The sequence below is a fragment of the Mirounga angustirostris genome, unplaced genomic scaffold, assembly GCF_029215605.1.
Source record: "Mirounga angustirostris isolate CCGP_5_RB_7025 unplaced genomic scaffold, mMirAng1.0.hap1 SCAF_1, whole genome shotgun sequence".
Classification (NCBI taxonomy): domain Eukaryota; kingdom Metazoa; phylum Chordata; class Mammalia; order Carnivora; family Phocidae; genus Mirounga; species Mirounga angustirostris.
Window position 1 is genome coordinate 159,470,812 of NW_026991709.1, and position 26,213 is coordinate 159,497,024.

Sequence of the window (26,213 nt, forward strand, 5' to 3'; positions counted from 1 at the left end):
ACTGCCCCTGTTCTGGGGCTTGGAGAGGAGTGGGAGTGGTCTGACCTCAAGTACAGAAGCCAAAAGGCTGTGGGTGTGAACCGGATAGAGCAGGTGTTCTTGGTGGGGGCTCAGAAGGGGAAGTGGAAAGTGGAGCCCTTAAGCATGAGTCTGCAGAAGTAGCAGCCATTCAATAAATACATGCTGATTTATTTATATGGATAAGATGGTTTTCTTGGGGATAAATTCAAGAGGAGGTGTGAGCATTTTATTCATTTGCAATGTCCCTACCCTGACAGGCAGGGCAGCAGGTTCTAGGACAAGCTAAAATCATCCCCTATTTAAAAAAAGAAAAAAAGGTTACCCCCTGGCAGGCCTGGGGCAGGTATTAAATTTAAAAAAAAAAAAAATTTTTTTTCCCCAGTGATTTCTAATTGTTTTTGATACAGAGGCTTGGGAAGGAGTTTCCACTGGATTCAGGATGAAGGCATGACTTCTGTGCAGTGTTGGGGGGAAAAGGATAGGAGTAGGGCTCATGCAGCCTGGCCTCTTAGCCCACAGATGCCAAGATGATGTCTACTGGCAGCTCCTCCGAACTTCTGGCTGTCACCTGCATTGTTACTGTGTCCAAAAGCAGCAGTCGGGAGCGCACCAAGATGTCATGACCTCCCCGGAACACACCTAGAGGGAAGACAGAAGTACAGGTGTGTAAGGAAGAAGGAAGCTGCAGAAGGTAGGTTGAGGGTGGCATTTGCAGCAACTGATCAAGGCAGCTGTGGTGTAGTGAAATGGGAATGGGTCTGGAAACAGGGGAGCTGGGCTGAAATCCCTAAGTGAGATCTTGTGCAAGTCACTTTACCTCTCTGAGCCACAGTAGCCTCAACTACAACATAGAGGAGATGATTATACTAACCGTTTTTTGTTTTTTTTTTAAGCTTTGCCAGGTGGAAATGAATTAATGAACATACAAAGTTTCTACCTGGCATCACAGAGGCTCTCATGCATGTTGGCTAAATCTAAGAGCACAGATGTAGGGACAGCCCCTCCATGACAAAACCGCACTGCAGGTGCCTGCAAGACCCAGGGGACTGCTTCAGTTTGGCCAGAAACATCCGCTTGGGGTCTATCAGCTGTGAGCACTGAAGCAGAGCTGCCTCCCAACCCTGTTTATAAACACTCAGCAAAAAAAAAATCTCCCATTTCATTTTGTTTAATTTTAGGTGTGACAACTGTATTGCTCCCACCCCTCCCCCCTTTTTTTTAAAGACTTTGACACAGAGAGAGAGACAGGAGAGAGGGAACACAAGCAGGGGGAGTGGGAGAGGGAGAAGCAGGCTTCCCACTGAGCAGGGAGCCCGATGGGGGGCTCAATCCCAGCACCCTGGGATCATGGCCTGAGCTGAAGGCGATGCTTAACGACTGAGCCACCCAGGCACCCCTGCCCCCACCCCTTTAAACAAAGCACTATTATCTCTTAGAGAAACATACAGAGGTATTTACATACAAAATGCTATCTCTGGAATTTTCTTTAAAATAACCTGGGGTGGGGAGTAGAGTAAGTGGCGGTATAGATGCTGTTAGTTGTTGAAGCTGGAGGATGAGCACATGAGGGTTCACTGTACTATTCAATTTTTGTGTAAGTTTGAAAATTTACATGTTGACTTCTTAAAATGCCATTCCTATTAGAAAAGACCAACCAACCCAGTAGAAAATTAGAGAAAGGATATGGAAATAATTCACAGAAAAAGAAATACAAACAAGCACACATATTTGGAAAGATGCTTAACTTCATTCAATATACAAGAAATGTAAAATAAAAACTACACTAAGATACCATTTTCCACCCAAACTGGCAAAGATCATTTGATAATGATTCGATAATATACTGTATATATTACTGATTACTGTATTATACTGATAATATACTATGTTGTCCACAGTGTGGAAGGAAAGGCATACAGTTCCTATGGAAGGCAACTGGATATTTTTATCAAAATGAGAAATGCACTTTGACTTGGTAATGCCTTGGTTAATTTATTCTATAGCTATCCTCAGGGCATACATGCAAAATAAAGTATATATATATATATGTATGTATGTGATTATTCACTGTAGCATTGCTCCTGAGAGCAAAAGCCTGGAACAATCTAAATGTTCATCAATACAGGCTGATCCTATAAAATATGGTACACTCATACAATGGAATACAAGGAAGCTAAAAAAAGTATGAGGATTCACTTTGGGATGATAAAAAAGTCCTGGAGAAGGACAGTGTTGATAACTGCACATTAATGCAGATGTACTTAATGCCACTGAGCTGTATACCTGAACTCAAAATGGTCAGTTTTACATTATGTACATTTTACCACAATTAAAAAAAGAAAAAGAGGAAATTATGTATTCTTCAATTTATTTTTAATGTTATCTCCACACCCAATGTGGGGCTTAAACTCACGACCCTGAGATCAGGAGTCGCATGCTCTACCAACTGAGCCAGCCAGGCATGGGAAAGATCTGTCAAGTGAAGAGCGAAGTGCAGAGCAATATATATACCATTTACACATAAACATTTGAGTTAAAATAGGGAAATGTGTACATATACTGGCATTGTTTGTAATAGCAGTGCCAGTCGCCTGTAATCAGAATGCAACTAGATGACAGGCAGCAAGGGTCGGAGGATATTTCACTGCTGGTCTTTTTTTCACTTTGTGAATTTTCAATGCTGACTTTGAATCCCTGTGTTCCCAGTGGGAGCCCTCAACCCAGGATGCAGTGGCATCCAGGCTGTGAGTTACACAGGCCCTTCCCACCTAGAAATGCTGCTTACCAGCCAGGAGCAATGTGTGGGTGTTCTTGTTATCTGGCACTTTGTCTGACCTCTCACAAGGGTGCATTCCCAGGAATTTCACGATATTGCCCACAGCCTCTGTAAGGAAAAATCCCAGCATCATTAAGCCACATCTTGTTTCCCCTTTGTGTCACCACCATGCCCCCATCCCCTAAGCCTGCTCTAAGGGGATTTTTTGGCTTATTTATTTTGTAATCTCTACACCCAACATGGGGCTCAAACTCTTGACCCCGAGATCAAGAGTTGCATGCTCTTCCACTGAACTAGCCAGGCGCTCCTCTAAGGGGCTTTTCATGAAGTGGCATCTGAAGTATGTGCTCTTGACAGGACCCTAGATCTCTGGGAGGCAAAGGCCGGCAGGGGTGAAAGGGGAGGACACATTTCAACAGTAGCCAAGGATTTTTACCTTCAAGTGTCTTGATGGTAGACAAGGTGAATGTTTCCTCCTTCTCAAACTCATCCCCTACCTCATCCCAGGCTGCTTCGAAGTTCAGCTTCATGACCTTTTGGATGTGATCAGCGACAGTGACTTCCAGATCTTCCAGCTGGGGAGATGGAGGTGGAAGTTAGGCACACACCTCCAGGGGAATGACTTCCTGCTCCGCACACCTCTGCTCTGAACTCACTGCTCATCCCTTTCTGCAACGCATTCAGCACGTGCTGGCTAGGCGCTGAGCACTGTGCTCGGCTCTAGGGACATACAGTAAACTGGATATCTGTCCTTCAAGTGCTCACAGCTAAGTGGTGTCCTTTCAATAGAAATGCCCTGACCCAAGTACTCACCTGAAGATGTCAGCTGCAAGATCACATCCCTTCTGAAGCCTGCCTAGAGTAAGCACCTCAAGGATCCAGAAGGTCTGCCTCCTATGGCTCTATCACTCCTGATTCAGCAGATCCCACCCTCTGCCTCAGCTATGTTCTCTGAGCCTGACATATTCTGGACCCTACCTCCATCTCAGCTGTGTCCTCCCTGAACGTGACATAATATTACCCCCCACCTTGGACAAAGAGCACATAAAAGTTCCCCATTCACTCACCCACCAGATCTTCACTGAGCCCCTACTCTTGGGGATGTTTAAGGTGTGCCTAAGTAGGACTCAGCTCCCACAGCAGAAGCAATGCCTCAGGGCCAGTTCTCCCAACGAGCTCACTTGGTCCTAGGGCAATTCCTGATCTTAGGGTCACTGCTGGCTTAGGGAGGTCCCCTCAACAAAGGCTCCAGTGTGACAATGGTGAATATCAGTTGTATTCCACAGTAACTATCCCTTTAGTTATGAGGAGCTTGAAGAATCTGCATCCCCAGGCTGAGTATAATAGTTGGCCCTCAGATGGCATTGAGCCAGTGCCCCATGGTCAAACCCCAGAGCGATCCTGCACTCAGCTCCATCCAAGCTCAGAAAAGTGTAATCAGAAGTTCTTTGAGTGCATGAAAGGACCACTCAACAGATGCAAACTGATCCAACTTCTCTAGAAAGCAATTTGACAACAGGAATCAGTCTTAAAGTCATGCTCATCCTTTGACCCAATTTTTCTACTTCTAGGAATCGATCCTAAGGAAATAATCTGAAATGCAGATAAAAATTTGTACCCAAAGGGATACTTAATGCGTTTTACAGTGAAATTTGGAAGCCCAAATGTTCAACATTGAGGGAATAAAGATCAAGTGAGTTATCTCTACATACAAGAGTATTTTAAGTCATTAAAAACTTCATTTATGAAGTATTTGTAATCATACAGGAAAATACACTATGGTTTTAAGTGGAAACAGCAAGATATATAATGTCCAGAATGACCTCAATTATATAACACCTCCCCACCCCTCCACGTAACTCCCTAGGGCTACGAGTAATGTTTTCCTATTTGTTCACACTTGGTTTTTGTAGTTCCCAAGTTTTCTTTTTTTAAAGCATGTATTCTTTTTAAGTTAAAAAAAAAACTTTCTTTCAAAGAGCCAAAAATAGCAAGAAAAAGCTTCAAGTCTAGTTGTTAGCTCCTTGGAGAGGGTTGCTCTGCAGCCTCAGGCACAAAATTGAGCCTCCTGACACTGGCTTCTTACCACATATTCATCTTCATAGCCTTCATCATCGGTCTCCCCAGTGGTGGGGTCACAGTCCTTGACAGTGAACTTCATCATGCAGCTGAATGTGCAGGCCACTGCAGGGAAGAGAGGCTGGGTGGTCAGGATGCCCCTAGCCACTGCAGAGGACGAGCTCCTCCATAGGGCGGGTGGCCACGGCCCGCTCCCCAGGCCTCTGTTATATTATCAGTAGCAGCAACCCGACAGGTAGCCATCCAACCCCACAAATCTGGACAGAAGATACCACCTTGTGGAAGGGCAAAAGAGTCAAGTCATGGGTCTGAGGAGGCCCCTCAGAGGGAAGAAAGAGGGAAAGCAGAGGTGCTACAGGATGGCTAAGCCTGGGCCACAGTCAAATGTCCACTGTCAAAGGCCTGGACAAAGACGCTGGTGGGGGGCACCTGGGTGGCTCAGTCGTTGAGCGTCTGCCTTCAGCTTGGGTCATGATCCCAGGGTCCTGGGATTGAGCCCCCATCGGGCTCCCTGCTCGGTGGGAAGCCTGCTTCTCCCTCTCCCACTCCCCCTGCTTGTGTTCCCTCTCTCGCTCTGTCTCTCTCTGTCAAATAAATAAATAAAATCTTAAAAAAAAAGACGCTGGTGGGTCCCTTGGAAGGAGCGGAATTGGGATGTTTCAGTCTTTGTACTCTCATGGTGAAATGAAAGAGCCTCTGGCTGAGGACCAGAGAGACCTGGGTTCTGCCTCTTACCAGCCACATGAACTTAGGTGACTCATTTACCCTGAGTCTCAGTTTTCTCATCTAGGAATAGGGAGAGCAGTACTCATCCCCCTAGGTCGTCTGTGAGGGTGAAATGGGACGATGTCTAACAAGTTCCCAGGACTCAGCCTTTCTTCTTCTTCTAAGACTGAAATCAAGGAGTTGAATCTCTCATAGAAGACAAATGGCTGGTGCACAACCGGCCCACCCCATCTGGATTCCCAAGGCCAGGGTGGTTTCTGGAGAGGGGCTCACCAGCTGTAGGGTCTTCCTTGGGCAGTGCCACCAACGTGTAGCAGGTCCCAGGCTGGTTGTAGGGTAGGCTCCGGGCAGGCACGTAACAGAGCACCTCGTAGGCTTCAGTGGGCTCCATCTGCACCGTGACGTTCTCCAAGGTCTGGTCGTTGAGTGTGTTTGTGCAGTCAAACTGGAGCAGGGAGAAGAGGGGTTGCTTAGAGACTGCTCTAGGTCCAAGCCCTGCTGCAGAGGAAGAGCCCGGAGGTCCTAACTCACCCTATGACTCCTATCCCAGTACCCTTGCACAGGCTCCCTGTCCCCATGCTGACACACAGGAGCCAGAAAGGTAATGGGTCAAGGCTGCAAGACACATACCAGCTGGTAACAGAACCTATCATCACATTGGGCTCCTGACCAACTTGGTGTGGGACCCTATAGGACCCGTCAGACTTGGGACCACTCCCTAGCCCCACACCCCAGCAGGGCCTCAGCCCTCCCTGCTCACCTGGAACACCATGTGGTCAGTGAAGGTGTGTTTGGTGCAACGGATGACATACTCAGTCTCTGATTCAGTGAGGGCCACAGGCTCAGGTGAGGACTTGAAGAGGGGCCCCAGCCCATGGAACTCTGGCACCGCCGCCAACTGCTCTGAAAGCCACAGTCCACAAATTCACTCAGCCTTTCAATCCCCAGACCAACCTGTGATGGTTTCTAATCAATGCTCATGGCCAATTTTCCAGGTCTTTCACCCTACTGAGATGGATGGATGAATACGTATACACAATGACAGGGTACTCGCTATTTCCCAAATATACCAATGTGTTTTCTCCTCTTGCTAACTTTCCTCAAGCTGTACACCCACCATGAATACTCTCTTCCCCTCTGTCTCACAAAAGACCTCAGCCACAGAAAACTGACTGGGAGACCCCAATGGCCTAGGCCTAATCCACTTGGAGACTCCTACAACTTTAGAAGCTTAGCAAGGATTCTTAAAAAGGAAAACTCTAAAGATGAGATGAGTGATGGTATAGCCACAGAATCAGGCAAAAGAACAAACTGGTCCTATACATTTATCAGTTAAGATAAATGGCCAGTAAGGAGAAGTTTCAGATTCAGACTTGCAGAAAACCCTACTTTAAGTGGTCTGTGGGCACCTGGTAAGGCCTATCCCTATACTGCGAAGCCAGGTTCCAACACTGGGCTGGGTCCTCTGGCCCACAGGCCCCCACCCTGGCCCATCCAGGCGAAGGAGACCTCTGGCAGCAGTCTGCACACGACGTCCACCTACGATGGCTGCGCCTACTCTTCCCCAGTCTATGGCAGGGGCAGCGTTTCTCAGACTATGGTGAGGGATCACCGGTGTCAGAATTACCTGGGTTAAAAACTCACATTCCTGGCCTGTCCTAAATAAGCTCTATCAGAATCTCTGGATTTGGGACTCAGGAATCTGCATTTCTACGGAATTTTCTCAGATGATTCTGATATGCACTGATTATTTGAAGACCACTGCTCTAAGATTTTTAACTTGTCTTCCCAGTTAAACTGAACTCTGTAAGGACAGGAATTGTGCCCTGAGCCAGGGATCTGATATTTTGCCCTGAACTTAGTAGGTACTCAATTCATGTTTCACGGATAGAGACAGAAAGTAGGCATTATTATTATTCTTGCCTTCTCTTTGTGACTGCTTCGGCCCTCTGCCACCCGAAGGCAGCTGATGAATGTGCAGGCAGTAAAAAGCCCAGAAAGAGCAGCTTAGATCAGTGGGCACTTTTTTTTTTTTAATTTTATTTATTTATTTGACAGAGAGAGACAGAGCGAGAGAGGGAACACAAGCAGGGGGAGTGGGAGAGGGAGAAGCGGGCTTCCCGCTGACCAGGGAGCCCGATGCAGGGCTCGATCCCAGGACCCTGGGATCATGACCTGAGCTGAAGGCAGACACTTAATGACTGAGCCACCCAGGCGCCCCATCAGTGGGCACTTGAGTGCTTTTCTATGGGAATTTATTTCATCGGGCCCCAAGTTTCTAGACCTGACACTTAACTACCCTGGGGCATTCTGCTAGAAGCTATCAGTTAATGTCTCTGAGTTTCCGACTCTTCACCAATAAAATAGATATAATAATCTCATTCACAGGATTATTGTGAAGATAAACGAGGCAATAAATGTCAGGATCTAGCAAAGTTCCTGAAACTGAACAGGTGATCAATAAATGTTAGACTTTGGAATATTGTTTAAAGATGAAATTGATACCCTCTAACAGACTTAGAAGGAGTCTTCCTTCGAAGGTGTGGCAGAATGGTGGCCCCAAGATGTGTACAAATTAACTCCCAGAACCTACAAATACGTTGTATCACATGGTAAAAGCAAGTTGGATCTTGAGACGGGAAGATTATCCTGGATTATCTGGTGGGCCCAATGTAATTACAAGGATCCTTAAGAGAAGGAGGTAGAAGGCTCAGAGTCAGATTTGAACAGGCCACACTGCTGGCTGTGAAGGCGGAGGAAGGGGTCACCAGGAGAGAAATGGAGGAGGCCTCTAGAAACTAGAAAAAGCAAAGACACGATTCTCTCCTAGAGCCTCCAGAGGGAGCCAACACAGTGAAATCCATTTTAGACTTCTGCCCTCAGAATTTTAAGATAATAAATTTGTGTTGGGCTAAGCTACTAAATTTGTGGTGATTTGTGGTAACAGCAAGAAGAAAGTAATACAGAAGGAAAAGTTCTGTGTTAGAGTGATCCCAGTTAGCTCCAGATCCTAGTTTTGCTGAATCTGAAAGATGACAAAAGACAGGATTCTGGAATGGAATGGAATGGAATGGAGGGGAGGATTTATTTTAATTCAACAATAATTGGGAACTCGCCCAATTAGGAGGAAGAAAGGCACTGTGCTAAAAGCTATGATAGAGCATATAAAGGACAGAACCTGTGAAGAACCACACAGAACTAGTTAAGAGAAGACAGAAGAGCTGGAGTAGAAGTGATGAGCACAGGGGATCTTTCAAGAAGGAAGAGGGGCATGTGTTAGTCCTTGAAGGTGGGAATTTAGTAGATAATATGGTCTGGCAGTTAGACATATAGCCTCTACCCGTAAAAAGATACAAGACCAGAGGGATAGATAAATACCTAAATAAAACCTTCCCAGACAATGTGGACTGAATGCCTCTGGAACCCCCCAAAAAAGTATTAGGGTCTTTGGACCCCAAATGTACTGAATCTGACATTTGGCACGAACCTGGGCTCCAGGGACCCAAGCCCTCAGAACCAAGGCTGAGTGGCAGCTCTGAGCCAGTTTGATGTGAATCTTAATTCCAACCCCTCTACTTTCTTGCTGTGCCACCTTAGGTATATCACTTTCTCTCTCTGAACTTCTATTCCTCCAATACCAAATGGACCTGATGACTTCCACCTGAGGGTCAAATGTGCTGTCTGAAGTACTCTTAGGGGGCGCCTGGGTGGCTCAGTTGGTTAAGCGACTGCCTTCGGCTCAGGTCATGATCCTGGAGTCCCGGGATCGAGTCCCGCATCGGGCTCCCTGCTTAGCGGGGAGTCTGCTTCTCCCTCTCCCGCTCCCCCCTCTTGTGCTCGCTCTCTCTCTCTCTCTCTCTCACTCTCTCTCTCAAATTAAAAAAAAAAAAAAAAAAAAAGTCTTAAAGTACTCTTAGGGCCCAGCACTGAAGAGTAAGAACTGTTGTTGAGGGGGCACCTGGGAGGCTCAGTTAAGCGTCTGCCTTCGGCTCAGGTCATGATCCCAGGGTCCTGGGATCAAGCCCCACATTGGGCTCCCTCCTCAGCGGGGAGTCTGCTTCTCCCTCTCCCTCTGCCCCTCCCTGCTGCTCATGCTTGCTCTCTCTCAAGTGAATAAATAAAATCTTAAAAAAAAAAAAAAGGATACGGACTGTTGTTGATTGAGTCTCTCCTAAGGGTAGAAGAGCAACTACCCTAAAGCTGAGGAGACCAAGCCCAGGTCCTGAGAGCCCCACCAAGCACTGCTACTCACCCTGGAAGATCTCTTGCCGGGTGGCTGCCACTTTCTCTGGCTGCTTGGCGGCTGTGATGGGGGTGCTTTCTGCAGGAGCAAACACACATGGTGACCAACAACTCCAGTAATGGGGCAATGTGGTGTTGACCACAGAGCTGTTACTTACGGATTATAACTTCCAAACCCCCTGAGAGCCTAAACAGTTGAGAGTACAGAACATGTGAGAAAGAGAGGGAGTGTTTATGTGCATGTGTCTCCATTTCCTGGAGCCAGATGTAGAAAGGATTATTCCATCCTCTTGGGACAAAGCCCTCCCATCCTGGCTAGGTTTAGTGGCTTCACGGCTCCAGCAGAGGCCTGGATCTGAAGGCTTCCGAAAGCACAGGTGTTACTTACCTGTTCTCTGTTCTGCCATTGGTGTGGTGGCCAGGGGCACAGACTTGAGGTCAAAAGGTTTTTCTGATGGTTCTAGAGTGTACTGCTGCAGAGCTCTCTCCAGACCAGGGATGGAAACGGTCAGACCTAGAAGTCAGTGGGAGAGACACACTGCCTGAACACATGACAGAACGAGCACCCGGAATCCCCCATGAAAGACTGAGGCCCTGGGGTCTAGGTTGTATGATCCTAGACCACTGAGAAAACCACTTAAACCCTCTGGGCTTCCACTTTCTCATCTACATCCTCCTTCACAGGGCTGGTATGGGGATAAATGTATATAAAAGAGTGACTTATAGAGAGTAGAGTACTATGCAAAGAGAGATTTTTATTAATGACTAGTGTTTCAATTCACCAAGCTGTTTCCACCCACATTGGTGTGAACCGCAAGATTCTAGGTCTGCTAAGGTTATAGTCATGCCATGAAGTTGCCATGAAAGTCTAGCCGAAAGTGTCTTGCCTCAGACTTCCCCTACCCAGGGAGGGTGCGCCTGCTCTGGAGTGGTGAGAAGGGCCACAGCCCGAGGACGGGACCAAGTCAAAGATAGCCAGTGAGACTCACCATTTAGGATATAGCCTGCATTGAGGGCCTTCTGCTTCTGCTCCAGGACATTGAGATAGAAGGTGGCTCGGTCCCTTACTTCATTGTCATCGTCCATCACACACCTGTAGCCAGAACACACAGTACTCCTGACTGGGGCCCCCAGGGGTGGCAGGAGGGACGCTGCAGGGCTTCATCAGAGGGCAGTCAGAGGAAGCAAGTCTCATAAAGCTCAGTCCCCACATGTGCAATCCAGGCATCAAATGCACAGAGGAGCCTATAATATTCTAACTAATTACCTAAGGCGTGGTCATATTCATATTCCCTGGGCCCTCTCCCTAAAGTCCACCTAGTGAAAGAGGCAATCTCTTATATCCAGGGTCATATGTCAAAAAAGAATTTAATATGACTCAACAATTCCCCTCCTGAGCGTATCCTCATGAGAACTGACGACAGGTCACACAAAAACTTGTACGTGAATATTCACAATAGCATTATTTGGAAGAGCCAAAAAGTGGAAACAACCCAAATGTCTGTCAATGGGTGAATAGCTAAAATGTGGTCTACCCATACAATGAATTCTTTGGCCATAAAAAGGAATGAAGTACTGGGACATGTTACAGCATGGATGAACCTTGAAAAAAACATCACAAAGAAGCTAAACACATGAAAGGCCACAGATTATATGATTGAGAGTGCTAGGGGGAGGGCAAAGTGACTAGTAATGGATATACGGTTTCTTTTTCTTTTTTTTTTTTTTAAGATTTTATTTATTTATTTACTTGAGAGAGAGAGCATGAAGACAAGTGAGGGGAGGCAGAGGGAGAAGCAGACTCCCCGATGAGCAGGGAGCTTGATGCGGAGCTTGATCCCAAGACCCCAGGATCGTGACTTGAGTCGAAGGCAGACACCCAACTGACTGAGCCACCCAGGTGCCCCATAGGGTTTCTTTTCTTTCTATTTCCACCCTCATCCGCTAACCAGCAAAAGAGTCAAGGAGGCATAGCTGAAAACAGCCTCATCAAACTTCATACATTGCAAAAAACCCCACAGGAACCAAGGCGTCTTCATGCTGGGAAGACACACCCACACTGAGAAGACTGCCCTAGCCCAACAGACATTTACTCTGCCCTGTAAGCCCCATGGATATAGCGTTTCTATTAGGGAAGATTAAAATGTTTTAAACTGGGGCGCCTGAGTGGCTCAGTTGGTTAAGCGGCTGCCTTTGGCTCAGGTCATGATCCCAGGGTCCTGGGATTGAGCCCCACATGAGGCTCCCTGCTGGGCAGGGGGCCTGTTTCTCCCTCTCCTCCCTGCTTGTGCTCTCTCTCGCTGTCTCTCTCTAATAAATAAATAAAATCTTAAAAAAAATTGTTTTAAACTTAGATTATGGTGACAGTTACACACAGCTCTGTGAATATACTAAAAACCATCACATTATATGTTTTATTTATTTATATTTTTTTCAAAGATTTTATTTATTTGACAGAAAGAGACACAGCGAGAGAGGGAGCACAAGCAGGGGGAGTGGGAAAGGGAGAAGCAGGTTTCCCGCCAAGCAGGGAGCTCGACACGGGGCTCGATCCCAGGACCCTGGGATCATGACCTGAGCCAGTCAAAGGCAGACGCTTGACGACTGAGCCACCGAGGTGCCTCATATTATACATTTAAAATTGGTGAACTTTATGGCTCGCAAAATATATGTCAGTAAAGCTTTTTTAAAAAAAGAAAATAACAACAACAACAAAAAGAACTCAACAATGGTCACAAAATTTTTGCATGATACTGTTTTTCATGCTTTTCCATGCTTTCTATTTTTTTTCCTACAATCCACAGTTATATAACTTCTCTCCCCCGGGGAACACTGTCATCCCTCAGGGACCTCTGGCTTAGCCTCACCTCTTTAGCAACACCAAGATACTGGGTAACATCTCTTCATTCTGGGCTCCAAACTTGGCCAGAGCACTCACAGCACCTGTATTTATAAAGCAAATATGATTTACCCAATGTATCTGACAGCTCATAGCTTGGACACTTACAATGCTTAGAATGGGTCTTTGAGCAAAAGAGTCCCAGAGCCAAGCATCCCGAGTGTGGAGGCCCAAATCTGCCACCAATGCAATCAATGGCCTGGGGTGGACCTCCATTGGGTCTCAACTCCCTCATCCATTTCAGGGAGAAGGCAGCCCCATTTTTAAAGGTTCCAGGAGCCATTTCAGCATTGACTGAGATGAGGCCACAGAAGACAGCCACACATAGACTGCTCAGCTTCTGTATCCAAATGGCCTCAACTTGCAGTTATTAGCCTTTGGATTAATATAAATGAGAAAATGAACTATTACTAATGAATATCAATTGCTGAAACAAGAAAAATCTGTCCACTGGGGCATGAGAAGGACAGAAAATTTAAAATAAAATTAAGAACATGACAGTTAATGCATTGAATTGTACACTCTTAGAGTGTGAATTTTGGGGCACCTAGGTGTTTCAGTTGGTTAAGCATCCAACTCTTGATTTTGGCTCAGGTCATAATCTCAGGGTTGTGAGATCCAGCCCCGCATCAGGCTCTGCACTGGGTATGAAGCCTGCTTAAGTTTCTCTCTCTCCCTCTGCTCCCCCCAACCTTTTTAAAATTTTTTTTTTAAGATTTTATTTATTTGTCAGAGAGAGAGAGCACAAGCAGGAGGAGGGGCAGGCAGAGAGAGAAGCAGACTCCCCACTGAGCAAGGAGCCCGATGCAGGACTCAATCCTGTGACCCTGGATCATGACCTGAGACGAAGGCAGATGCTTAACCAACTGAGCCACCCAGGCATCCCATGCTCCCTCTCTTAAAAAAAAAAAAAAAAAAAAAAAAAGAATGAATTTTCCAGTATGTGAATTGTATCTCAATAAAACTACCATTTAAAAAAAAAGCTAACCAAAACAAAACAACAACAAAAAAAGACAAGCAAGAAAAGAAAGTTAAACGTAACATGTAGTGCAAATTAAAAACCAAAAACCAGTAAAATAAATCAGAGAGCTAAAGAACCATTCAACTGGGTGACACCCAACCATCTAAGGTCCTTCCCACAATGTTGTAAATCACCGAGCTTGTGAGGCAAGAACACAGAGTGCCCATGGGCGGGGGCTCAGGTCCCTTTGGCAGGCCATCTGCTCAAGCAGCAGCTAAGAGCCCCCATTCAGCCCTGGCTCAGACCCACCTGCCCGGACCTCCTCATGTTCCAAGACCACGCGGTTATAGATGAAGCGGATGTACTTGGATGGGTTGTTGGTCTTGGGACCCTCCTGGCCTAGAAGATGCAGGATGCGGGTGGCTAGCACCGTGAATTCGCAGTCCTCGATGAACTCGCACAGGTGCGACAGCCCGGTCTCCTTGCTTTCTGTGTTCTCCTCAATTATGCTGATGATGCAGTCCACGATGGCCCGCTTGTACTCAAAGCCGCCCTGCAGCAGGAGGGGTTGAACTGAGCAAGGAGGCTGCTCTTTCCAGAAATGAGCTGTGAGGCCCAGCACCTAACCAGGACCAGGGACAGCAGTCCAAACACAGAACCTGGAGGCAAGGGACCTGGCTCTCGGGGATTCTACCTTATTTTTTGTGTAAAACATAAGGCGTGGACTGAATGCTCACTGGGGCCCTTCCAGATCTAATAGTAGATAGTTTAATAGAAACATTTTGGGTCTCACTTTCCTTTCCAACTTTGAAGTAAAAGTCAGACTGGGTGGTACAGATGTTATGGAAAACAGTACAGGGGTTCCTCAGAAAATTTTAGAAAACAATTACCATATGATCTGTCACTTCTGCTTCTGGGTATATACTCGAAAGAATAGAAAGCCGGGTCTCAGAAAGATAGCTGTACACCCATGTTCAAAGCAGCATTATTCATAATCGCCCAAAAGTGGAAGCAACCAGTGTCCATCAATGGATGAATGGATGAACAAAATGTGGTCATTCAGCCATAAATGAAATTCTCACATGTCCTACAATATGGATGAAACTCAGTAACATTTATGCCAAGTGAAATAAGCCAGTCACAAAAAAACAAATAGTGCATGATTCTACTTATATGAAATATCTAGAGTAGTCAAATTTATACAGACGGAAAGAACGGTGGTTTCTGGGGACTGCAGAGGGAAACAGAAAGTTATTGTTTAACAGGCACAGAGTTTCAGTTTTACAAGATGAAAAAGTTATGGAGATTAGCTCTACAACAATGTGAATATATTTAACTGTATTGAACTAGACACGTAAAAGGTTAAGATAGTAAATTTTATGTCATGTGTATTTTACCACAATTGAAAACAAAACAAAACCCAAAACAAACAGAACGGGGCAGCAGAGAGCCAGAAGACCCCAGACCCAATCTGTGCTCTGCGACTTACAGACACTAACGACAGAGGTGCCAGGAGGCACGTAATCTGGCAATGGAAGTGGAGTGGATGGGAGGGGTGAGGGACTGGACAGTGCCCGTAGCACCTAAAGAGGGAAATCACCACTCAACCCAGTGTTGCCAGATCTTCCGAGTTTTGTAGGAGAAACTAGAAATCCGTTGTGCTGGTGCTGGTGGCTGTTCTCCTGATTTGTAAATAATGGGCACTAACTTGAAATGTTTAAAACTTTGTACAATCCAAGTACAACTTGGCTGTGGGTGAAATCTGGCCCCTGTTCTCAGACTAGTTTGTTTTACGGCTGTGAGTCACTTTCCTTGTCTGAACCTTAGGCACCTTCATAATAAGGACCATCAGTGTACTTACTTGACAGGTTATTGTGAAGAATAAGAAAGATGCTATTTGTACGCTGCTGTACTTCAGTGAGACTGTTAACGCGAGTAGGCGCACTGTAAACCTTCAAAGACTATTTTCAGTGTCAGTTTTACAGCCAGCCAAGCAGCATGGGGGGGGGGCAAGAAGTTCAGAGTAACTGCAACGAGGCTTTGCTGGCAGCTGCTCTGACTAGAGAACGACGCAGCCCTGTGCACGAGCAACAGACCCATTCCTAAAAGACAAGGTCTCAAGTGTCTGCCTGCTGCACTCTAATGAGTGAAGGTCTTACACTTAACTGATACTTGGAACCATGTATTTTTCCGGGAGGAAAGGAGGTCTGGGGGAAAATCATGGAGTCTGGAGCCAGATATATCTCTGTTCAGATCTTGGCTCAGATACTTACTGGGCAGCTGACCAGAGGCAGGTCACTTCACCTCTCTGAGTCTCAGATCCCTGATTTTAAAGGGAGAAAATGATGTCTGTTGACAAGGCCTGTTATGAGGATCACAAGATTGTGTGCACTGTGTAGTGTCTCCAAAATGCTGGCCCCATTAGCTGAGGGCTCTCTAAGTATTAGCGCCCTCCTCCCCTCTAATATCTTAGGAGCCCCAAAGACACCCCAGGCAAAGGCTCCTCACCTGTCTTGGTCCAAGGGCTACTCTGGGCTGGGGCAAAGGGGCAGCTGGGGACCAAATCTACTCTAAAACCCTTTGCTTCTGCTCCTCTGAATTAACTTATTTTGTTGAGACACCCAAGGAAGGCAATGTAAGTGAATCACTAATTCACATCAGAAACAAAAACAGAACCCAACGTCACATTATGAGCACCAATTTCAGAAGAAACCAACCCTGGAGCTCATGGAATGGCCCAGAAAACTTCTATACTAGACAGCAGTGAAGAACACAGGTTTTCCTGACTCTGGCACAAGCATTGCCACAGGACATCTGCTGTGTCTTTAAAGCCAGGTTGGTGAGTCATTGGTTATTACTTTAATTACTAGGAATTGGTGAATGTTTATACTGTGGTCCATGAGGAGTATAAAGGGCTGCAGGCACCAGGAAATGTACCTGGTTAACAGGTTGATCTGGGTACCCCCCAAGAAGAGGATCTTGGCTCCAAACTGTGCATAGAGCTAACAGCCAGGTCACTTCCTACATGAGGAGACCTGGCACGCCCCAAATGCCTGCTCTTACCTCTTCCCGCAGCATGGTGAACAGGAAGTTCATGAGCACAGCGTGTTTGCGAGGATACTTCTGACACAGGGCACTGATGGCCTGGACCACCACTACCTGAGTGAAACAGACATGTGTGAGCAGCAGCCCCTGCCACTAGGGTCAAGTTACTTAGTTCACTAAGTGCCAATGGAGTCCTTCCTTAGGCCCAGCCAGGCCGTGGACCTAGAGGGCAAGGAGAGAAGAACTCCATCTCTACCCTCAGGGAGCACATGATCCCCGAGCCCATCCAACTAGGGTGGCATGCACACCAGTCTCAACAGCCCCAAATCCAGAGTCTAGGTCCCCCAAACTCAGCTTTCCTCAGATCTCAAGCTAAGTCCACAGGCCCCTCTCCATCCCACCTGTACTGCTTCTCTTCCTACCTCCACTTCCACGATCTCACCAATCAGCTGTTCTGGCTCCTCCCTGGGTACTCTGGCCTTGACCCTTGCACACTATCTCTTTAGCAGTCCTACCTCCTCCCGTGGTTTTACCCACCTCTTCTATGCCACACACTCCCAAACCTTTGTCTATTGTCTGAGCTCAAGACCAGTGTTTCCAAATGTCTACAGGCAACTCCACCTGGTGCCCACTGGCACCTCAAACTCAGCATGTCTGCAATCACCATCATTACCTTCTCATTCTCCTCACCCAGGACCCGACTCTCCCTCCTTCCCCAAACTGATCAACACTACCACCATGAGCCCATACCAGAAAACGAGAAATCTGACACTTGCTCCCTCAGCCCTCACTCCGTGCCCTGCCAACCAGCCTCACAAAGGAACAATATGGACAAAGACCCTGGGGCAGGATGTGTGTGTCTCCCAAGGCTGGGCCCTGTGAAGGGCGACATGCCACCCCCTCCACCACGTCCTCAAGCCTGAGCAGCCCCCAGGTCAATCCTGGCCTGGGGGCTGGGGAACATGGGGGAGCAGGCACAGAGTTATCTGCCTCACTCTGGGGACAGCAGGTATTCCAGGGATGCCCAGGTACCTTGAACTCATCCGAGATCTCCGACATGAAGGACGAGATCTGCTTCATGAGGCGGTCGATGCTGCTCTCGCTGCCGGTCTTGAGGAGCGTGGTGATGGCCAGTGTGGCGATGCTGCGGTTTGAGTCCGTCACCAGGTTCTCCAGGTCCAGATTGCAGGCCGTCACTGCGGACGGGTGCTTCATGGCCACCTGTTTGGGAGGACGGAGAGAAGAGAGATAAAAAGGGACTTCTGTTATTCCACTGGATGGCTCTGGCCTGGTCAGAGGTCCTTTGGATGAGCCCATCTCACCATCTGGTAGAAACGAACTGTGACCAGCACCACACCTTTTGCAACTCAGGTCAGGGGCCACGACACGCCTCCAGCTGGATCAGGCCACCTCCCTGACCCTCTCAAAAGGCCAGACCCCCATTCTGCCCACCCCTAAACCCTTACCTTATTGAGGGTGCGGACAGCAGCGTAGCGGAGAGCGGCCTTGGGTGAGCTGCAGAAAAGCTGAAGCACTGTGGGGAGACAGACGCCATGTGCCAAGCTGCCCTCACCGCTGAGCAGCTGGGAAAGCCCAGGCCTCCAGGGGAAGGGCAGGACAGGGCACAGAGGGCATGCAAAGGCTAGGGGGCTGTTCAGACCCAAACGCTGTACTCACTTCCCTGCTGGCACCCTCATCACAACCAAGGAAGAGAGCTCATGAGCAGAGAGGCTTTAATATGCTCGTGAGAGCCCAGTGGGTGTCGTGAATGATGACGGCTGCTACTTACTGAGCACCTGCCATGTGCCAGGCATTGTGCCAAGAAGCCGCTGTGCCTTGTCTCATTGATTTCTCACCATCCCATGAAGCAGCTTTTATTATTATCCCCATTTAACAGATACAGAGACTTAGGCATGCAGGGGTAAAGCTACGAAAGTAACTCTAGACTAGCTGCCAGTAAACGGCAGAACGAGGATTGAAACCCAGGACTCCCCACACCTGAAGCCTGAGTCCTTTGCCTGTGAAAGTAGAACTGCACTCCTCTCTCCTGGGCATGTACAGAAACCAGCAGAATTACCTCAGTCCTGGTTTCACCAACTGCCCTGGTTCATATCCTATGTGGGTGCACATCAGGCAGCATATCCCTCCCTGTGCCTTGGCAGTCAGGAAGCCAGGACTCCAACCCAGGCTATCGGGCTCCAGTGTCCAGGCTGAGGGACCCCTCTGAATTGCTTTCTCCTTTGAGACAGCTTGGCCCCTGGTGAGCATGAACTGGTTTTATACAACTTGGGTTCTTCCAACAGGCCCTCTTGCCATGGCTAGCCAGCCCGACAGGCTACAGAGTGGATCTGAACCCCACCTCTGCCTCTTATGAGAGCCCCAGGCTCTTTAATGAATAGTAAGTTAGGACTAAAAGTACCCTATCCCCAGACATAATGCACGTGAGAGAGCCTAGTACCGTGCCTGGCACCAAAAACGTACTTCCTAGATCCCGAATCCTTTTCTTGACACTACGCTCCGGCCTGTTGGAAGGCTTTTTCTTTCTTTCGCCCCACCCTCAGCCTGGGGCCTAGTTTCCAGTAGGAGCGAAAGCACGGGGCTAGGGCAAAGTGATGTCTGTAACCTGACACAGCCGGGGCCAGCTCTTTGGCGCTACAGCCTGCAAGATTGATGATGGCCGAGGCGGCTTCATACACCACCATCTCGTGCTTGTTGCGCAAACAGCTCTCAATGAAGTCAAACAGCGGGCTGTCACGGCTACAAAAGAATACGGGTGGCAAGAAGTTGGGGATGGCCCAGCACTGAACGAGGAATCACCTGGCCAGGGGAGACAAGAGCCATTACCTGCCATCCTCCTCCTCCAGCTGCTTGCTGGCCACCCGGATCATCATGCAGTAGGCAAAGGGAGACTTGAGGCCGTGCCGGGTGAACTTGCTGATCATTTTATTAACAGCCAGGCGGTCGTTCTTACGCACATGGTACAGGAGCCCCAGAGCATGGTACTAGAGGACAGAGGATCACGGCAGAGCACAGGTGTGTGAAGTTCAGGTCTACCGGCTGTGTGAAAGTGTATCTGTAGTCTAGCTCTTGCCCCCAATTTTGGCAAGGGTCCCAATGGAAAGCATGAGTACAGATGTGGCGGGGACAACAGATGCCACAGAGATGACACAGAAAGAATGGGACACGGTGTCTTTCAACAAGATAGAGAAAGTGGGAGCCAGGCCCCGAGCATGGACATGTGTGGTCAAGGTGGCGTGCGGCACACCTCCCATGAGACCTTATAGCATTAAACCTTACGATGCCCCTGAAGGTAGATATCTGTAGTCCCACTGACTTGCCCAAGGACTCATGGCCAGTACTGGCAAAGCTAGGTCTGGAGTGCCCAAAGTCAAGGGAGTCCCCTTCTGGAGATGTAAGGTGCACAGAGTTACTTCCTATGCCCCTGCTCTTTGTTTCTTTACCAGAGTAGCATTCAAGGGCTAAGTCATGCAACTGTGGGTGTCTTGTATGTGACAACCTTCTTTGACCCTGGGAAGTATCTTGAGGGGCCAGAGCTGGCCCTGGAGAGGGGAGTCAGCACAAAGGGTGAAGAGAAAACACACAGGGAGCACCTATAGGTAGGCACCCAACAGATCAGATGGGTTTTTTTGTTTTTTATTTTAAGATTTTATTTATTTGAGAGAGAGAGGGAGAGGGAGCACGACCAGGGGGAAGGGCAGAGGGAGAAGTAGACTCCCCGCAGAGCGGGGAGCCCAATGTGAGGCTCGATCCAGGCCCCTGGGATCATGACCCGAGCAGAAGGCAGATGCCTAACCTGACAGGTCAGATGTTTTAGATGCTGTCTCATATTATCCTCACAGCTTTGTGAGGCAGAAACTTTCATTCCCATTTTACAGACAAGGAAGCTGAGACTCACAGAGGTAAAAGGAATTCCTGGCCTAGGTCACTGAAAATGAGTTAAGTAGCTGGAAGCCCCACCAAGGTATTTATATGCATCATTAACCAAACCAGCTTGGCAAAGGCCCTCTGCCTGCCTGGGCCAAGTTTGCTACCTACCATACCCCAAAACACTACTCAGCTGGTTATCAAATACTTGAATATTTCTGTCCCAGCTGGTAAGCAGCCTCTAACTTAAACCTTCCCAAGTGGTGCCCAGGATTCTTTCCCCACACTCCCAAGTCTCCCCACAATCCAATGACAGAAGATTAAAGTCTGCTCCTCCTAGGGACCACCAGAATCTCCATGGTGAGTGTCCATTCTGACAGGCTAGTGCCATGCCATCTACCTAAGGATTGTAAATATCATTGCTCTGCTCACACCTCACCTGAACCATGATGTTATCACTGGATGCCGCCTCCTGGGCCTCATTCACCCAGCGCTTGACCACGTCAAAGCTGCACTTCAGCAGGTGCTAGGAGAACAGAGAACATTAAGATGTAGGCAGGCAGGACACTCAACCATCATACCTCCTAGCCCCAGCTCACAGTTCAGTCCAGCTCTGGATCCTTCCTCAGAAACAACCCAGAGCCTCTCCGTTGTGCTGGTTCTGTGAGACAGTGCACAAGGATAGCTCCTACCCTCACTCTCTGCCCTGGTGGCAGATCTCCCACCAGATCCAAATTCCAACAATCAGTCACCCCAAGGGATGGGTCAAGAGTTCCCCAGCATGCTTCACTAAGAAAGTAGGTGGGACTCTCAGATCTGGGGATACAGAAACCCTTTTTGTCCTACTGAAAACCAACACTGATATTTCCTCAGTTTCCCAATCTGCTGCCCCGCCCCCCAGGGTGCTACACACCAGGGAAGACACCAGGGCAGAGCTGGAGACACTGGGCACCTTGTCCACAATGGCCTGTTTCATGTAGCGCTCGATAGCCTGCAGCATGGTGCTCTGTGGGGACAACAAGTGGGGGCAGGAGGGGACCCAATCAATCCTTGGTGACCATCAAGAGTGCAGGTGATGGGTGGAAGAGTGAGGGCAAGAAGGAGGCAAACTTTATCTGGTGTTCCTGCACCCCACCCACACCCCCACAATGCCTGGCCCAGTGCTTTGCCCAGGAGACTGAGCCTTGCCAAGAAGCAGGGAAGGAGAATGGCTGCTTGGTGGGGGCAGGAGACTCACGTCAGTAATCTGGCAGAGGGCACGCACAGCTGGGCCCCAGTAGTTGTCTTCTTTCCCAGTCATGTCCTTTGTTAGGCTGTGGGAGCAGAAGGCATCGTCCACACATAGGAGATTGGCTGGCCCTTCCCAAGCACATGTCCCCATCCATTCCTCCCCAGCTCTGGTCACCACGCTTGCCTGAACTACCATACGAGTCTCCTAACTAGTGCTCTCACTGTATTCTTACTCCTTCCTGGTCAAAAGTCACACGGCAACAAGAGAGATTATATAAAACTCGAAAATGACCAGGTCACTCTCTGGCTTGGATTAAAACATTCCCAAGGCTTCCTACTCCCCATTATCATCAAGTATAAGCTCCTTAACAGAGAAGTCCCCAAACAGGTCATGCTCTCTCCTCTCCAAGCCTTTGTATATGCTATTCCCTCAGGCTGGAGCACTCCTGGCTCCCTCCACCTCTGTCCTGCTCTCTATCTATCTAGATGTCTATCTCTTTCTTCTTCTTCTTTTCTTTTAACATTTTATTTATTTTTTTTAAAGATTTTATTTATTTATTTGACAAAGAGAGACACAGCAAGAGAGGGAACACAGCAGGGGGAGTGGGAGAGGGAGAAGCAGGCTTCCCACCGAGCAGGGAGCCCGATGAGGGGCTCGATCCCAGGACCCTGGGACTATGACCTGAGCCAAAGGCAGACGCTTAATGACTGAGCCACCCAGGCGCCCTTCTCTCTCTCTCTCTCTCTTTCTTTCTTCCTCCCTCCCTTTCTCTTTCTTTTTTAATAAGAGTTTTTGGAAGAGTTTTTTTTTTTTTTTTTTAAAGAGTTTATTTATTTGACAGAGATAGAGAGCGCACAAGTAGGCAGAGCGGCAGGCAAAGGCAGAGGGAGCAGACTCCCCACTGAGCGGGGAGCCCGACGCAGGACTCGATCCCAGGACCCTGGGATCATGACCTGAGCCGAAGGCAGACGCTTAACAACTGAGCCACCCAGGCGCCTGGAAGAGATTTGTTTTCAGTGGCTTCTTTTTTTCTTTTAAAAAAATATGGAATGCTTCACAAATTTGCCTGCCATTCTTGAGCAGGGGCCATGCTAATCTTCTTTGTATTCCAATTTTAGTATATGTGCTGCCAAAGCAAGTACTTTCCTGCTATTTCTTAGTCATCCTTCAGGACTTTACTCAGACAGGTCTAGGAGGCCTTTCTTGATCCAAATTCAAGTTGGATATCTTTCTGGTCTGTTCTCACAGTCTATCATACATCCCATGATAAACTCTATTATATCTTAACGCCTGTCTGCCTGGCTATTTCTCTATTAATTCCGGGCTGTAGAGCTCATGTCGGTCTTATTTGCTGCTATATTCCCAGAGCTATACACAGGGACTGGTGGATATTCAATAAATATTTTCTAAACGAACCTGCAATGGAATGTACAACATCCCCCCCACCTCCAAAGTGTGGCAAGAATAAGAGAACTGAGCCCTAGTTCTTAAGGACAGGGATTAGAGGGGCGCCTGGGTGGCTCAGTCATTAAGCGTCTGCCTTTGGCTCAGGTCATGATCCCAGGGTCCTGGGATCAAGCCCCGCATAGGGCTCCCTGCTCAGCGGGAAGCCAGCCTCTCCCTCTCCCACTCCCCCTGCTTTGTGTTCCCTCTCTCGCTGTGTCTCTCTCTGTCAAATAAATAAATAAAATCTATTTTAAAAAAAAGGACAGGGATTATATTTTAGTCACATCTGTCCCCTGAATAACTCATTCTAAAGCAGAAACCAGTACGTGGTAAGTGAGCCTGTCTCTATACCCCCTGCACTCTCCATGTCTATTTTTCTTGTGTTCTCTCTTGGTACTCACTAAAGTCTTTGTGAAAGTTCCAGGCTGGCTCAGTTGACTGAGAGGAATCAAGGAAGCAAGGAAGGATTTATGCCTAAGGTAAGGCCAGATAATTAAAAGGGAAACTGTACACTCTAGAGGCTGCTCTGGGTTGGGCAGCAGTAACTGAAAGATGAGGGAGACAAAAGAGGAAACGGTGCCTGGCATTATGTCAAACAAGTCTCACTGCCTGATACACATGAGAAAAATCGGCCTCTGTGGCAATGGCATCCATCAAAGGAGCATCCACAGACCCAAGACTTACCTGCTGGTGACGATGATAACATCCTCAGCGATGCAAGACATCTCCTTGATGGTCAAGTAGCACATCCGACGGAGTGTGGGCTGGTTAAGAAACAGAAAAAGCCCTATGACCCCTGGCTCAGCATGAGGGCCAAGGTTAGGAAAATTCCAATCCACACAAAAGTAGACCACACTGACTGAGGGCACTTACATCATTGGACTGAAAGAGCTTGGTCATGGCAAAGAAGGCCTCGGTTGCTTCGGTGGTCCCTAGGTGCTCCCCCTGTTTTAATCAAAATAGAAGTCTCAGCCTGGGACAGAGAGGCCAGAAGGCTCTTCCTGCCGGATTAGCCCAAGCCAGATCCCCAGACCCTGGAGAGGTTCCATCAAGGGCAACACATCAGAGTTAGACACTGAGGGGACCGAGAGCTGGATGACAACCACACAGGAGCTAACAAAAACCCTAAGGGTTATCCGACTTAGCAACCCTCCCAATAACCCCCAGCACCATTTTCCCCACCCCCAAGCTCCATCCTCTTACTTGGTTTATGAGGTAAAGGATCTTGGTGAGGATGTGGGCACATTTTCGAGGGTTGATGGGAGTTTCATTAAATACACGGGCCTAAGAAGAAGCAATAAAGAACATTACCTTCTAGCCTAGTTTATTTCCCTCCCACTGACTGCCCTCAAGCACATTCAAGGTCTGAGAAGTTCCAGGGTAAATAAATATATTTGCCTGAATGAGCTTATTTTCATAAGGGAACAGTTTTGTTTTGCTTTTTCCTTAATTCACCTATTAACAACTCCTCAAATCTTCCCTAAATATTAGTTAGGGATGTGCGGACTTACTAACAGACACTTAGTAGTAAACACCTGTTAACTAGAAACAGAAAGAGAGAACAAAAACAACAATAAATGCAAGCATAATGAAGTCTCTCCAGGAATGAAGTTTTCCTGTCTTTCCAGGAACAGGTTTTCTCCCTTACTGTTCTTTAACCCACCACTTTGAATGTGTTAGTATTTTGAGCATGCTGTGAACACTTAGGATGAAAGAGGGCAAATGACACTTGCCTCCTGGAGTACTGCACTCTTCTCAAGATGCTGGAATGGGTTGGAGCCTCCACCTACAGAACAGAGAAGACTGAGTATAGGTTGTAAGCCTAAACTGCAAACCTTCCAGACATTGAGAAGGAAAAGATGTCACTATTGTTTACCTAGCCCAAGTTCAAATTACTCCAGAATGGCAATCAAAGCTCTACAACCTGCACATAGATCCTACCACTCTCCTGCAGGGAGCTCCCTCTACCCCAAACCACTTAGTCACCCAGCAGCCCTGGTACAGTTCTTCTGTGCCTCTCACAGCATCTTGTCTTGCATTCATTTATGTAACTTGTACTTAACTGAGTCCCTACAATGTGTGGGGACCACCATCTCCTAGTGACTAGGATTTCTTCACAGCAAATGTCACATTTGTAATTAATTACATGTGTGATTATCTGGCTGGTGTCTACCTTCTCCATTATGCCTGTGACGTAATACTCCCAGGTAAGGCACTGAGTGTCTCATTCGTTCTACTGCAGTCTCAGAACGCAGTACAGTGCCTGACATACTGTACACGCTCAATAGATGTTTGCTGAATAAATGAACGGAAGAGGGTTCTCAGCCACAGAACACTGGCTCCACAGATTAAACCCCAGTCTGGCCAGCAGCAGCGCAGCCTCGGCGAATCCCAAGAGGTCTCACGGAGAAAGTCACAAGGGTGCATCTGGCCGGCGCCTCCCCCCCCCCCCCCCGCCACAGCTGGTGAAACTGAGGCCCACACATACGCATGACCCGCCCAAGGTCACCCCCCGAATAGTGGTCCGACCTCACGAGAGGGGGCAGTGGAGCATGCTCGGGCTCTCCGAGGTCTGCCACTGACCAGCTGCGGACCTTGGCACAAACCCTGTCCCTCACTGAGTCTCGGCTTCAGGTCTAGGCAGAGGCCCGGAAGGAGGGCTCCCAAAGAGGGTGCAGAGAGCCTGCGCTAGCGTCCAGCCTCCCCCAAGCCTACGCTCCCTCACCCGATTCCTCGTCTTTCTTGTCGAATTTCTTTAGCATGGTGGTGCCGGCGGGGCGCAACGCAGCAGCCCCCTTGTAAACCAGTGCAGAGCAGCGGCGATCAGGCTGCGGTTCCGCACAGGCAATTTCCGGCCGGCCACGTCGCCCTGCGCTCTGCGCAAGCGCAACCTGCGCTCTGC

At 48.1% G+C, this 26,213-nt stretch overlaps 1 protein-coding gene and 1 non-coding gene across 2 annotated transcripts; both read right to left on the reverse strand.

Annotated features, from left to right (window-relative positions):
• Window positions 1–168: 168 nt before the first annotated feature.
• COPG1 (COPI coat complex subunit gamma 1) lies at window positions 169–26,193 on the reverse strand. Its single transcript, XM_045904233.2, has 24 exons — window positions 26,037–26,193; window positions 25,045–25,097; window positions 24,515–24,595; window positions 24,185–24,256; window positions 23,996–24,075; window positions 21,872–21,947; window positions 21,548–21,640; window positions 21,074–21,160; window positions 19,594–19,751; window positions 19,373–19,506; window positions 18,216–18,283; window positions 17,782–17,970; window positions 16,768–16,863; window positions 14,014–14,257; window positions 12,712–12,787; window positions 10,834–10,937; window positions 10,233–10,358; window positions 9,855–9,923; window positions 6,363–6,505; window positions 5,876–6,047; window positions 4,884–4,981; window positions 3,234–3,372; window positions 2,807–2,905; window positions 169–660 (listed from the first exon to the last, which is right to left on the reverse strand). The coding sequence occupies exons 1-24, from the start codon at window positions 26,071–26,073 to the stop codon at window positions 530–532; spliced, it is 2,625 nt and encodes an 874-aa protein (XP_045760189.1). The 5' UTR covers window positions 26,074–26,193; the 3' UTR covers window positions 169–529.
• Window positions 22,904–23,007, reverse strand: LOC123834973 (U6 spliceosomal RNA). The gene has a single exon (XR_006788547.1). It is a non-coding gene; the product is annotated as a U6 spliceosomal RNA (small nuclear RNA).
• Window positions 26,194–26,213: the final 20 nt, after the last annotated feature.